Below are 16,432 nucleotides of genomic sequence, written 5' to 3' on the forward strand. Positions count from 1 at the left end.
GTTGGATGAATGGATAACTTCATGTACATGTTGTCCATAGTTGCTATTGATTTCAAGATGAAATTCTGTGTCATTATGATAGCAATAAAGAAAAATAGTTGCTATTTAAATACTTTAAAGGGACATTCCTGAGTTTGCTGCATTGTAAGGTGTTTCCGACTAATAAAATATTTCTACGATTAACTTTACATATTAAATATATCTTCTTGTTTAGAATATCAGTGTCTGTATATTCAATGTGTTTCAGGTCGTCTTAATATTTGTAAACAAAACAAACTGGCTTTTGTCTTTAAATAATTCCGTACGTACGAAAATGTTTTTTTTTAGGAAATAAAGTGATATTTAACTTAGTACAAATATTAGAACAATCAGAAACACGTTTAATATACAGCCACTAATATTTTATGCAGACAAATATATTTGATATGTAATTACAATCGTTAACAAGTCTCTGTTAATTGATAACATCTTCAAAATTGCAGCCAACTCAGGAATGTCCCTTTAAAACAAAGAATAATAACAATAGCAAAGCGAAGTAAAAAGTGTTTTATTTCTTACATTACCACGTACTGTGGTAACATGTTTCAATGACCCATTTCACTTTTTCCAATTGAGCTGATCAGGATTTTCCAACCAAAATGGTTTCATTTTTGCTGTTTTGTTGTCCCATCCCAGTTTACTACATAGTTGTATTTTTTCTACACACTTATATTCTCCTCTCGCATCCTCTTCAGTCCTCGAACACAGCTTTAAATAGAAAATAATTATATAAATAATTGATGTACTAGGCAATCGGTCTATTGTTACTGTCATTTACGTGTCTATATCCAAAAGAGGTTCAGGAACGTCCATCCCACGTCCAGTCTCTGACAAGGTCAGTGGCTGGGCATCGGACAGAATTAAATGGTCTACTAAGGCGACTGATCTAGTTTTTTCTCTCATGAGTTATAATTATTACATATTGTATTAACAGCTCATTGTCATCATAGTGCACTGTACCTGAACTTTTTTTAGTCGGGCATGGAAGTTTATAAAATGAGCAGAAATTCCAGTATTTGACCAATGAGAAAACAACTGAAATATTTAGCCCAGAGCGTGACTTGCTTGCTATAAACTGTACTTCCATATCCGACAAAATGTTTTCAGGTAGTGTGGAGATTATTTAATTCGATTCTGGTTAAAAAAAAAAAAAAATAATAATAATAATAATAATAAAAAAAAATATATAATTAAAATGTGAATATCGAAGTTGTTAGTATGAAAAGGTGTTTTATTATTGTATTTTGACTCTTTCGTCACACAGAGTTTCAACAGTTAATTGAATATGTAGTGAGCATTTAAAAAAAAATAGCGTACCAAGATGGCGAGTGCTTTAACTTATTTATAGAGTAGGGTGAACAACATTTGTGTCTCAAATAAAAAATATATGTTAAATGGCAATAAGAGTGTTATGTATAAAGTGGAGATATCAAAATCTTGTGGAAATATATCAAGTTTATTAACATATTTACTTATAAAAATCCCCAATCTGTGTCTGTGCCTGTGGGAGCTCACCCCACAATTAGAAAATTAAGCATTTTTCAAGGAAAATAGAATTTAGGGCAGTTCCTTCTGATACATAAAAATTGGTGTGTTTTTTTGTTTTTCTTTTGAGGTGAGTTATTTGTTGAGTTTGGTTAAGTTTGGTTTACTGTTGATGGGTTTCTTTGACGTTGTCTTATTTTATGCTATATCGTTTTTGTGGAAATAAAAGCAAACTAAACTTCTTCAGAATATCTATGCACACAGCCTTTTTGGGAGACCAAGGTTCGTGCTCATAAAGCTTTTAAAAGTCCAGACTCAGTACACTAATAAGGATACTTCGATAAGCCTTTAAGCACGTGGCATTTGCTTAGGCGAGATTTTCTAATCTGAATCAATTACATAAGCACGGGACCTAACATAATTTACCTAGTTAGCCTTAATATCATTTTAACACTGGCCTTGGTGGTGTCGTGGTTAAGCCATCGGACAGGTAAGAACAGGGTTCGCAGCCCAGTACCGTCTCCAACCGTAAGACCACTACACCCTCTTCTTTCTCACTAACCACAAAACCACTAAAAACTAACCCACTGTCTTGGACAGACAGCCCAGATAGCTGAGGTGCCCAGAACATCGTGCTTGAACCTTAATTGGATATAAGCACGAAACTAAGTTGAAATGAAATTAAATGAATCATTTTAACAGGGAAGGGAGAGTGGTAATAAATTGTATAAGAATGCATGTGGGTATTGCCTCAAACTAAGGACAGCCCCTTTAAGGTAGTACTAAACCAAATAACTTCCGACTGGGTGAAAGTTCGAGGTGCACCCAACTTGTGATAGAGATTGGTGATAAATGTGTTGGTTGTTAAAAAAAAAAGTTTCTTCTGGGCAAAAACATGTATGCAATTTTATTTCATCTAGTACCACTGTGTCAAGCAGCCTTGTGCTTGAAACATGTATGGGGTACCTGTAAAAAAAGTACTCGAATTTTGTGCGGAACTAGGGTAGTCATAGATGCTACCCGTTATCTCAAAAATGAACAGCTTGACCCCCCAATTTTTCTGATTCACTTTAAGGGTGAGGGACGGTAGTATTTATATCCGTGTCGATTGATACGCTGCAGGTAGGAGTTTTAGCCACATATGTTACTATTGTCGTCTATGGGATTTGATTTGGTAGTATACACCCTTAAGGGGCGTTGCTGGGGGTCGTAGTGATGTGGATACGTACCGCAATTCCTCTTCCCGCGTAGTCTCTCAGGGAACTGAAAGGAAGGTCGGTGACTGTGACCTTCTGTTCGGTGCTGGAGGAGAGTTTAAACTCGTGCAAGGCAAGGTCACTTATTGTCAAACCTCCCACGTTAGTATCAGAACCTTTCCTGTGAATATGAAATCACGATATGTCACCTTGCAATAACATAAATTATTAAAGTAGCCTAATTATTTAAAAAAAAAACAACAACAACCAAACCCACACATATGCTAATATTTTAAAGGCATATTGTCACAGACCACTGACCTATTTAATGGTCTAACAAAGTATTACCTGAACAAAAATAATTTGGCTACCCACACGGTCTATGAGTGGGGTGATAAGCAAATATAAAAGATGACAGTAAAAACTGAAGTGCGATTGGGACCATATAAACAAAACTATAAACAAACGCTAGAAATCTAGTTGGTGGTTGTTGTTTTGTTTGGTGTTTGTTGGTGGTTTTTTGTGTGTCAGGTTGTTTTTTTTTTTTTTTTTTTTTTTGGGGGGGGGGGGTATTTTTAGTTTTTTGTTGCTTTTTTATGTTTCGTTTGCCTAAGAAGTGGATAAGAAAGGAAAGGAATGCTTCGTTAACGACACCTGAGTACATTTTCACACTACGGCTATGTAATGTTTTGTCATCCCCGATCCGTGAGCTAACATATTGTTATATTTATACACGATTAGGAAACGAGAGAGTAAACCCGCCACTGCCATATAAGATTACTTCTTCCGAAAAAGTAATGGATCTTTTATATGCACATTTGTCAGACTGGACAGCACATAACACCGTCTTTGAAGTGCCTGTCATTGGGCAATGGGTGAGACGTTGGAGGGAGTGGGGGAGGGGAGGAGGGACCGGTGTCCACTGAGAGAGAGATCAAATATCACACTGTCATACTGAATATATACACACACGGAGACACACACAGAGACACAGACACACACACACACACACACACACACACACACACACACACACACAGATACATATATATATCTTGCCCACTGGACAGGTTTATCCAGCTTTTGCACGGTGCTAGAAAAATCTGTCTGACCCTAGGGCAATCTAATTAAAATTAGCTCCACAATTACATGTGGATCTAACACCAGCCAGGTGGAGCTCATTCTCACCAATCAAAACCTTACTTGCAGAATCCTGCCAGTGATTTAAAAATAATTTGAAAACATTCCGAATTATCCTGAGGGTATACGACATGTTTCGTGTGAATTACGAATGCCTTAAAACATGTTTTATTTTATAAAATAAATAGTTTGTAATGTAAAACTGAAGACTGATTTAGTTGGGGTTTTTTTTATAAAAAATAAATAATTTTTAATGTAAAATTGAAGACTGATAACCCACCCCGTACGTATTGGTATGGTTCGCTGTACTTCGGCCACTAAAATTTTTTAGAATTTGTGTGCTCCCAAATAACGTTATAAAAGGCGAAGTGTGATTGGTCAATATTTAAATTATTATTTACAGAGATGTGGACATTGGGGACTACGCAGTGTTGTCAGTTTTAAATCACTGGCAGGATTCTGCAAGTAAGGTTTTGATTGGTGGACATGAGCTCCAACTGGTTGATGTTAGATCCACATGTAATAGTGGATCTAATTTTAATTAGATTGACCCGAGGGCTAGACGATTTCTACATACGCGTGACGTCATAACTCATGTTTTAAAACGATTGACGTCATAACTCATGGTTTTCAAAATTCTGTTTGCCATTTTACGTTGTATTATTGTTTTAAAAATATTTAATCAAATTAATATTTTCAACTTTATATTTATTGGTAAGTTGAACATTACATATTTATGTCGTTGCACAAGGTGGGCTATATTTTTCCGCGTATGATTAAATGAGTTGGCAGGTGAAATGTATACGAATCGTTCTACAATAAACAGACCGTAGCTTACAAAATTAATGTTTTGTTACTGTAATTAAATGGGCAAGAAAAAGAATCAATCACTGTTGTGAGGTATAGATAAGGCAATTCCAACCCTCGGGACACAATTTGTTTGTAAGAGCCTCGGTAAAACTCGGCCCTCGCAAAAAATATTTGGTCCCTCGGGTTGGAATAGCCTTATCTACACCTCACAACGGTGATAGATTCTATTAATATATATATATATATATATATATATACAGGTGATGCGCCAGTTCCGGATCACCTGTAGTTACCGATCAGTCTGTCGGTATATTAATTTTTTAGTCATTTCTGTGTAAATTTCATTAAACAAATATTCTAACAAACAAATAATACATGTTTCTTGAAATTGTACGTAAAATAACTGTAACAGTATATAGTCTTGGTTTTATTTTGGACGGCGATACATAACCACTATTAAAACTTTACACGAGCAGACGACATGAAAAAAAGAAGACGTTTAAAAAGAGATGAAGTTTTTGATGGTTTTCTTTTTATATCCTTTGAAATTTTATAGTACGAGTAGGGGAAACATATATAGATTGTGCATGACTAGTTTTATGAAAAGTGATGCTGTAAACGACTTACTGTAACTCATCAAAGGGGACACACTTGATACGCCAGTTGCGGATCACTCACAAAACGGAAGTATTTACGCTGTAATTGCCGCTAGATGGGGCGATGAACGCAGGGTTTATCTCAAGACTCAAAAACGTTGAACACGGTGGAATGTTTTTCTCCATGACAATAATAATAATAATATTATTATTATTTTAACCACTGGTTCATAATAATTCGACTCTGTATGTCTCGGGGCCCCATGTCATAGTAGCCCTAGACTGTTCGTCCCATGGCCAGTCATCCTCTACAAAATATTATATTAATAGTTGTAGTTCCACCTATTTTTCTTGTATTATTTTTGTTTTCTACAGGTAATGAATGACAATATGTATATAATGTAAAGACACGTATTTTATAAACTGAAACTACGATTTTAAGTGTTCGTCCACTTGTCTCTCACGTTGTATTTGTAGGTCTACGTGTAATTAGCCATTCGTACAAATACCAGCCGCAGTCATTCACAAATATGGCTAATATAAATCAAATGTAGTTTTTTAAAATTCCATTTTCGTTTAATTCGGGCAAAAATTAGTGTGCCCTGTCCCCTACAAAAATAGGAGCCCGTATGACCTGTTACATCGCCAGTCTAGAATCGCTCAAATCGCTCCACACGTGTCTTGTATTTGCCCCATAAGACTATTCAGTAATGTTGCCCGCCCCCCTCAGTGTGAGAGCCGTCCACCCCATTGCTAGATTGATTGATTGAAAAAGAAAAAAAAGTTTACTGTACAAAGAAAAGAATCGGCACAAGTTTGACATGAGGACCTTTATAAAACCATGCCACCGCCAGTGGTCTGTTTCGCATGTGTCATTGCACGTGCTTTTCGCATACTCGACTACTCGACTGCTCGACTTTGGGAGAGAGGGGGAAGGGGTCCTCTATTTGGTTTTGTCAACGAAGTGAAAATCTCTTATTCGGCTTAATTATAATTCGCATTTAAACAGTCTGTAGCCTACCACTATAGGGTGGATTATGTTTTTTCAGTGGAATTTTTGTTTTACACAATCGCATTCTGATGCAGGAGAGTCAGTCGGCCACTGATCTGTGTATTCACACGGTCAATCTGAGCTAGTAGCCTTTAGACCGTCGTTGAAAATAATTGTTTTCAGGAGCAGATCCAGGAATTATTTTGCGGGTGGGTGGGAGACTAACCAGAAAAGGGCAAATGGAACAACACGTCAAAAATAATAATTAATAATCCACTTTTGTGACTGTTTAGTGTGTGTCACTATATTAAAATGTATCATTATTAACAAGGGGTCTAACCGTCCTGCTTCAAAATTATTTGTTTAATTTTAATATTTAAACGGGCGGATTAGCCTATATCCGGCTAAAAAAAAAACCTACCCCCACCACGTAGATAACCTGCAAAAATTATAATTTCAAATTATAAACATTTACATATTGTTTCGGACCCCCACCTAAAGCATAATTCGCCCCCGTAAAATACTAAAATAAATACTAAATACTAAACAGTCCCAAAGTTGATATTTTGCTGATATGTCATTTCTTTCTATTTTCAAGCCTTTGTTCCTTTCAGTTTTAAAAGTCATCAATATAATAATAATAATAATAATAATAATAATAATAATATTTATTATTATTATTATTATTATTATTATTATTGATATATACGATAATAAACGAAAACAATTATTTATTATTAGTAATAATAATATTAATTATTATTATTATATACTAGAATGCCAGAAATCAAATATAATTCAACTTGTTGAAACAATGAAAGTACACAACGAAAATAATAAGGATCGCGCTCCTTTACTTTTGACACGCCCCGTATATCTGACGTCATGGGACGCCATCGTTGATTTTCAATCGATTTTAGAAATTGCTAATTAGGGGCGTAATCAGGGGGGTGGGAACCCTATGGAGTTGCAAATGATCATAAAATATGTCCGGCAGGATCCACAAACGTGCTGAAAGTGCTAACATGTTGGAAATAGTGTTTTTGAAGGCGTAAGCCTCTATTTTTCGAAAGTGATCCGGAACTGGACAAAGTGATCCGCAACTGGCGTAAGTACGCCAGCTCGAACAACACTGTTTTTGGTGCCAAATGTTTACCTAAATTTACATTTATATCACTGTTTATTTATATGGTTGATTATCTTTATTACCAAGAATTTCTTTTAAAGTCATACGCGCGCATGTTGACAGAATTCACAATTTTGTTTGAAGTGATCCGGAACTGGCGCATCACCTGTATATACAGTGCTGTCCGGTGTATCGGCGCACCTAAGCTTTCAAGGACCAGTTTCTATGTGAACATTGTGAAATATTTAATAAAATGCGTCTCTCACCAATGAAGAAGTGCATAATCTGAAATACACTACAAACTGTTTTATGTCTGTAGTAAATAAACATTTTAAAATGGTGCATAAATATAGGCACCCCCTTGTATCCAAAACGATTTGCATGTCCGGTGATTCGGCGCAGTAGATGTAGATCGTTGACCCCCGCTAATTATAAACCGCCCATGACCTCACTTTTAGCCTATAAACGCTACACTATTGTCCCAGAATTATTTTAGTACTTTTTTGTTTTGTCTTGTTAAAAATATTACTATGAAAATGAACGATCACATATGACCCATCTCATGATCAGTTTCGGAATCGTTTTCTTGAGTGGCACAGTACTGCAGATGCATACATGTTCATTGTCATGCATGGCTAAGATGCCTACATGGATTTTATTTTTCTCGGGTAGATTGTGCACACACGTGGATCTTATTTCGCTTTTATTTTTATAACAATGTGACAATTGTGAAATGGAATGACTGTCAATTAAGGTGTAAAATTTTCGTTTTGTTTGCATTTTCCTGTGTTTTCTTTTTCGGTTTAAATAAAAAAATAACCCAACAAAAATAATTACATTTATACTGTTTACTATCATTTTTAAAATGCGGGAAAGGTGTTTTTAGACTGGTTTTAACATTCTTAATATCAATAAGGATGACCTACTTCGCGTTTATAAACACGAAAACAGGTGAATGATTTATTTTGAAATTATTATATAATTATTGATAATTCTAAAAAAAATATTTTAATTCCACCCTTAAAAATAAATATGTTGATACTTGATTAACTATTGAAAAAGGAATTGAACTTTAATTCGTTAAAAACTCCGACAACATGACAACTTCCTAAGCATACTCATGCAAAATACCAAGTGCGCCGAATCATCGGACGCGCCGATACACGGGACACGGTTGTATATATATATATGTTATCACCAGAGTTTTTTTCGGTATCGTCAGTATCATATATTAGGAATAAAAATTGTGTTTATACCTTGGAATTATATTTCCTGTGGATGCCTCAGTGCACGTGTCTTCACTTCGTGATCGCTCTGTCAACATGACGAAGACACTGCCCATCGCATAACCAGTCGATGGTGAACCGGTCGACAGAGCCACATCCATTTCCACGCCCTACAGAGGAAAGACAACAAATTCATTGTTTACAAGGAACCATTGTTGGAATTCAACTATTTTGAAACAATCAAAATAAGTCCATGTCATATCAATAATTCTTTGACTTTCATTTCAACCAGCCAGATGACTGACCTGTTATAACCTATTTTTTATAAATCCAGGAACATCCTAACAAAAGGAACGATTTGAAACACCCAATACACAGATATAAGCATAGGAAACGCGGGGCGGTGGTTAGGGTGGGTGCGGGGTGCGGTTCACGCGGGCACTGTTCCCAAACCGCTATAAATTATGCACTGGTCCTGGCACATCAATTGAAAGGCGCATTAATACATTACTGCCCGTCCCTCCCCCCACAGTTGGTCACAGACAACAATCATTTACACTATACATTTCTATGTAGCGCTTTTATTAATGCCTTTGAATTTTTAATATTCACCTTTGCCTACCGAGGGCAACATGTCCTAACAAGGACAACCCCTGTTGTTTAGTTCTTTCTCCTAAAAGTGTGAGAACACCTATTTTACACTAAAAGTACTGCATTTACATTTACTGGAATTACCACAAATATGTCTTCATGTTTTCATACTACATTGTCTCCCCTATCAACTGCCGTCTAATAGCTACCACTATAAATATAGAATACCAGTCTACTACGTTTTGTCATATTTTACAATTTTTATGCCTTTTTTTTTTTTTTTTTTGGCTGAAAATAAACGCAAGTCTATATGACGTGCAGATCTACATAGCTGATTGCTAGTGACGTCAGATGCTGTTCCAGTGTAAACATTCTTTGCAGGAAGCTATTTGCTTTTTTGTTTCAAAATGTTTAATTCAAAAACGCTGGCTAGTTCCGAACAGGAGCGAATAATGGAGAATTGAAAAATAAGAGGTTATTTGACGTTACGGGAAGTGTAAATGTTATATTTATTTATACAGTTCAACAATTATTGCTGTAAATGGATGTTTGAAAAAAAGAGTAATTTCTTAGTTACATGATAATACATAGCAACGCTAAGGTTATCATGCTAGCAACGGAGGAGTTATATGCAGTGACATAATAACACTTAAAATTATCATGTAGGGTCAGGTCACAGGAAGCATGTTTGCATGATAAAGCTGTTTACCTTAAAATAATCACAGGAAAATAGCAGACTACTTGTACGGACATACTGCCGGAATCGGTCAACCAAATGGGAAGATAAAATGTGACTGTGGCCTATAGCTTACATCGTATGCGTATCTGGCTACAATAGCAAACGATGCCGATGCATTTTGGAAAACTAACTTGATAAATCTTCGACGATCCCGTAACCAAAAATATTTCTTTAGAAGCCATCAGGAAGAAAAAGGTGGAAGCAGCACGCATAGATTTACACAGATTGTTTTGTATACCAAATTTTATGGGTTTTTAAAATTTATAATCTGTCACAATTCCCAAGACGAGGTCGGTCTAGAATCAATCCCTATAGGTGGGCCCATGGGGTTATCTCTCGTTCCAGCCAGGGCACAACGACAGGCCGTGCTTTGAATTTCCTTTCTAAATTACTAATGTTTGACATCCAATAGCCGATGATTGTGCTCTAGTGGTGTCGTTGAACAAAATAAACTAATGGACTATTTCACAGGTCTTCGTGTTTTTGGTGGACTAACAAACGTAGATGCAGATTCAACAGAGTATCCCTACAGTATTATCTACTCATCATCTCTCTGGTGAAACAGGCACATACAATAACAAATACACAAATAATTTGATTCGCTCCGTTTGTAATACGATTAAAGCCCTGTTCACATGACCAAAATTTACAGTCATGAGTAAAGATACATACATGTATATGCATATTTTACCCATGTGTGCAAAACTATATTGACTAAGCGTTTACATGACGACTATGAAAGGAAGATGTCCTTAGTATAATCTCATTTCAACCATTGTAGAAATATTTGGATACATTTGCTCAGGTAAGCCAGTTTTGCGGAGCGTACACATGACCAAAAATAGTTTAAAATACTCGGGCAATCGTTTTACTTATATGCAGATATTAATTTGCATGTGGTCTCCACTAGGTGCAAATTATTCAAAATTACACATGTGAGTATATTCACTCATGTATGCAAATCCGTTCATATGACTAAATTTACTCAGGTATGCAAATTTGCATATATATAAACCAGTACTTTTGTCTGCAATTTATGTGTGCATGTGAATAGGGTTTTAGTTGACATATCGACGGACAGATGGATTAAAAATGACAAACCTGTGTTGTTGGAGATTCTTTAAGTGTCGCCGTTAAAGACATTACGTCATTCCTGGCAACGGCAGCGGTCAGAAAGTCTTTATCTGTAAGAAATAAACAACAAATATCTTCATGTATAGACTCGGTGATAACTGAAATTTAATGTTACTGAATTATAAGTCGAAGGCTTGAAACTATATAATCTGAATTAGGGATAGGACGGTTCGGTTTTTTAATTTTCGGTTCGGTTTTTTGTCCACGGTTCGATTTATTCGCGGTTCCATTTATTCACGATACGTTTTACAAGTAGTAGAAGTACGCCAATTATCATAACATACATTTTTATAAACTATTTTAAGAGCAAGACATTTTATTTTTAATGGTCGTTTGTAAAATAATTCTAAATATAAAATTATATCTTGACTAGATAGCACAAATTTCATTTTTACTATGCCATGTTAGCGTGTTGGGTCTGGGATACATGGGATTTGAGTTCAGTCAGTTGACAAAATAATTTGGGGGCGAGAATGCTAGAGATAGTTTCTCCGGTATTTAAAATAAAAATCAGTTGTCTTTAGATACATTCTGGCATACAAACCATATGGGTGTGACCGTGTCATGTACACATTATAGAAATCTAAAAGAAAGATGTATGTCAAGACATATTTCTGTAATGTTTATTATTACTTTGATGATGTCAAATCTTTGATGAGAAAGTATGGATTACTTGATATAAGCACAAATACATAATATATACACAAGTTACATAAAAAGCTATCACTGATTAAAAGAAAAAAAGATAAGCAAGCACAAGTACATGTACATAATATATAATAGTGAATTATTTAACTAGTTATTATTATTTTATTAATTTTTTTTGCTTGTAATGAAAGTGAAAAAAAGTGCAAAGTAGTTTGCGTATATTGTAGTTCAGGAACTGCGGAGATTTCACGTGTTTACTTCTTTTTTTTCTCCAATTTTGACAACTGCAACGAAACATACTTAAACTGTTTATTCTCACCGCTGATTAATCACTGAGGTCAGTCCCTATTTTGGGGTGTTACAATTTTTACGATCCCGGCAAGAAATTCGAGGGTTCTGTGCAGGATCCGAACGGCACCTATCGCCCATGCAAACATGTCTGGGTTGAGGGAATCGAATGCTATAATTGGCCGAAATATTTTACACTTTACAGGTCATCGGGATTACCAGCAATGTGCGAAAACCTTTATATATGTACCATTTAAAAAAAAAAAAAAAAAAAAAAAAAAAAAGTTACCGTGGAGGCTTTTGCGTAAAACGGTTGTCATGGTTGCAAATTTAATGTAAACATGAACATCTCTGCGCGTAGTAATACAACAAACTACAGTACAGTACTGTACAGTACAGTACAGTACAGTACAGTACAGTACAGTACAGTACAGTACAGAACAGAACAGAACAGAACAGTACAGCACAGTACAATACAATACAATAATATTTGTTATGCGGTTTTTTGACAGGCGTACGGGATTGTACGCCCCTCAAAAAACCACGTAACGAATTTATTACCTTTTAAATCTTTGTTTTATAATTAAACTAAAATTATAATAACAGTCGAGTGTGAGTTCGAGTTTAATAACAGAACATAACATCAAATTCCTCAAAATATATTGGATTTTTTGTTAACAAATACCTATGCAAGGTATTACTGCTTTTTTGTTGACTGTTTGGGTATTAAGGGTGTCAACAAAGATTGCGGGTGGTTTTACCCTGAAAACATTTCGAACCCTGTGTTTCTCAAAGGTAGACAACTCTTAGCGCTTTATTATCTTGCGTGTTTTAAACGTTTATGATTATGTTGTAATCGTATCGGGAAAACAAAATTGAAGACCCGTAGCCAAACAAAAATATTTGTCGTGTTGTACTAACTTATAGAACCTGTAAAAAAGCATGTCAAGTTATTACTTAAAATATGTTCGTGATAATTAGCCCAAGTTCTAACACAGTAACTGATTACACAATGCTATATTCTAACATTGGCTTTCAATACGCGAAAAACCATTCCCAGTCTGGAGCTCCTCGCGGTGAGACGTGTTTGTTTCGCTTGTGCACACTGTACGTGCTTTCAAGGCTCGACTTGGGGATCCTTCACTTTGTTGTTTTTGTCAGCGAAGTGAAGTTTTCTACTGGGATGTATGCGGCCATTGGAACTGATTGAACGCTGGAACGCTTCTCGTTTCGACAGTCTGCACCACCAGGTTGGATTCTTTTTTAGCGAGATTCCTCGCCTCCACGTCATTTTTTCGTCTGACTATGTTGACTTGTTTTTTTTCGTGACTCGTATGACGGCCATTCTGCAGAACGCCTCGGTTGTTCGTGTTTAGTCTCTACATGTCCGAGCCTGTCCTAACAGCACTGGAAGATTGACCACCCCACTCTAAGAAGAAATAGGAAGCGGAGTCGGCCCCTACTACTATTTTTCTAGACTTTACTTTGTTTTATTGTGATACCATCTCGTATCCTCCGGAGTCGGGCCCGTCCGCACCACTATACCAACCCGTGACGACTGGACTATACCCTAGTCTGATTCTCTCTCTCGTTCAGACGGATCCGGCTTCTCAAGATCTGTATTTCAGCACAGCACTACACCTTCAACGTCTATTGGCTGTCAATCTAGGGGTTTTCTTGACGGGATGCAACCCATCTCGTCCCTACAAGCTGTGCACCCTAACGGCCTTAACGAGGCCACTCACGTGGGCATATAGATCAGACTTTAAACTTTTAGACCTTCGTTCAAAAGTTTATGTCGAAATTACTTTCTTTTTTTAATATTAAATAGTCCGATCCTCTCTTCTTTCTCTTATTTATTTTTGGAATGTCCTTCTAACATGCTCCAAATTATATAAATATTCGACCGAGCAGACAATTCTTTTTATTTTTGGCCTCCCCCTCCCCCCTCCCCTCCCCCCTCCCGAGTCAGGCCACCAATCTTATCTAATTTCTGTTTGACCACCCGATCTAATTTAGCGACCAAATTTAATGAGTAGAATTTTCTTTATTAATTATATTAATTAGAGATGCGCATCAAAATTTTATAGGCCCACTATTTAATTTTTGGATGTAAATTTCAAAATTGTCCGCTTAATTTTTTCTGTCCCGGGACAAGCTCCTGGCTATCCAGAGACAGGTCCCAGGACGGACATGCTCGAAACTCTAGTGGCATGTAAAAATTATTCGCACTCGCACTCGCACGCGAAACGCTACAATCTAGCACATTTTTTGGCCAAACGTGCTCAAGAAATCTTCAAATAAACAGTAAAAATTAAATTTACGGAATTGTGGTATTCCCATTCATAATGAATTCAAGACTCAACAAATTTAATCAGTAAGGCGTGTTGTAGAAAATGTCGTCGGTCTCATCCGCAGTTTGTATTTTCGTACAACCAGTCGAGAAAGTCATGTGACATTTCGTACACCCAGGCAAATTCCGTATTTTCCCGCAAATGACACGGTGTACTTGTGGTATACATTGGCTATTGACCAATCAAAACGCATGAAATTTATCTGAAAGGTAATAAAATCAATATAACATAACTGTTTTTTGCGGGTCATTTCCAGTAACCAAAAGACTTAGATTTAAAAAAAGAGAAAAAGTTGAATTATCGAAAACATAAATATTTTGTAACTGGTATGTTGTATTTGTATGAGTATTTGTATTTACTGACAACTGTTTTGTAAAAGTTCTTACCATATTTGTCGTCCACAGTTGTGTCGCTCATTTCTTTGGATTCCTTTGGGTCGTGTCTGTTCCAACCGTGGTTCCAGTGACTGTCACTGTTCCAGTCATTGGTCTCATCGTGATTCCAATCTCCGTTTCTGCCAGACTGCCAACTATTATCCCACTGGTTACCCCTGCCGTTACCCCAGCCGTTACCCCAGCCGTTGTCCCATGTTTTGCCCCATATGTTGCCCCAGCCGTTGCCCCAGCCGGTGTTCCCATTCCACGCACTACGGCCATTCCCTGAGTTCCAGATGGTATTCATTCTTGTGTTTGGATCGGCGGCGACGGCGGCACTGCCACCCATAACAGCCCTTGTGCCACCCGGAACAGCCGCCGCACTGCCACCCCAAACAGATCCCATGCCACCCGGAACAGCCGCCGCACTGCCACCCCAAACAGATCCCATGCCACCCGGAACAGCCGTCGCACTGCCACCCCAAACAGATCCCATGCCACCCGGAACAGCCGCCGCACTGCCACCCCAAACAGATCCCATGCCACCCGGAACAGCCGCCGCACTGCCACCCCAAACAGATCCCATGCGACCCGGAACAGCCGCCGCACTGCCACTCCAAACAGCCCCTGTACCTTGCCACTGGCCGCTGGATAGTTTGAGTCCTGAAAAACAGTGTATTAAATGAATGGGTAACAGTTTTTTTGGTGTGTGCTTTTTTGTTTCCATATTAAAATATTTTAATCCAGTGAAATATTTTGTAAGATATAAATACTGCGTAATATACGGGTTTTTAGTTGGATCATCCATTCTATACTAGTACTGTTCTTAGTTTGAATGTTATTTATCTTTTCTAAATTGATGGAATATTCAGATATACCTTTACTGTTTAGTAGGAAATTCTAGGATGTGCCCAAATAAATCAAACATGAATTTTGACCAGGCACTTTTGTAACACTCCATCATACGCGCACACACACACACACACACACACACACACACACACACACAAGCCCACACACCCTTGATTTCCGCTTTCCACTGGCTAGTCGTTCATATATAGGGGCCTAATTTAGTAAACTCCCTCAACTTTGTAATCTTGAAGTGCAGACTTGCGATTTTGCAGCCTAGGAGAAATAGGACGCAGACCTACATTAAATTTAGTTTTAATTTTATTTACACTATAATTATGCTAAATTTGATGAAAGAAGAAAGTGACACCGGGATATGAGAGGAAGGACGGTGGTAGCAATAGTGATATCAGTATTGAAAACATGTTGCGCGAGGTAAACCAAAGTTTGAAACCAAGATCTCGACTGTGATAAAACTGAATTCATCGATTGAATGGATGCTATCTGGAAGTAAAATGTTCATTATAAACTACGACCACTTGGTGTTAAATGGGTTATTTCGACACTTGGGGGAAGAGAGAGAGAGAGAGAGAGAGAGAGAGAGAGAGAGAGAGAGAGAGAGAGAGAGAGAGAGAGGAAGAAGAAGAGAGAAACCCGTTAGTGCCAAGTTATTCCTATCGAAAAACAGCAAGGTTCCTTTTATATGCACTTTTCATTAGACAGGGCAGTACATACTATGACCTTTGGACAGGCATTAGATAGAACAAATACAAGTTCATTGAGAGTGATCAGTCCTGCGAAATATTGCATCTCTACTACTGACGCACACCCCGCCACGGATCATAT

The 16,432-nt window shown here is 37.1% G+C and overlaps 1 protein-coding gene across 1 annotated transcript in view; it reads right to left on the reverse strand.

The window, feature by feature from the left end:
• Positions 1 to 532: 532 nt before the first annotated feature.
• The window catches only part of LOC121376017, a 16,503-nt gene continuing 603 nt past the window's right edge, over positions 533 to 16,432 (reverse strand). The window contains exons 2-6 of the mRNA XM_041503778.1: positions 14,750 to 15,400; positions 11,041 to 11,123; positions 8,640 to 8,779; positions 2,754 to 2,901; positions 533 to 747 (exon numbers count right to left, since the gene is read on the reverse strand). Coding sequence (XP_041359712.1) covers positions 598 to 747; positions 2,754 to 2,901; positions 8,640 to 8,779; positions 11,041 to 11,123; positions 14,750 to 15,400 — 1,172 coding nt within the window. The 3' untranslated portion in view covers positions 533 to 597. The remainder of the gene's footprint in view (positions 748 to 2,753; positions 2,902 to 8,639; positions 8,780 to 11,040; positions 11,124 to 14,749; positions 15,401 to 16,432) is intronic.

The sequence above is a fragment of the Gigantopelta aegis genome, chromosome 6 (assembly GCF_016097555.1).
Source record: "Gigantopelta aegis isolate Gae_Host chromosome 6, Gae_host_genome, whole genome shotgun sequence".
Classification (NCBI taxonomy): Eukaryota; Metazoa; Mollusca; class Gastropoda; order Neomphalida; family Peltospiridae; genus Gigantopelta; species Gigantopelta aegis.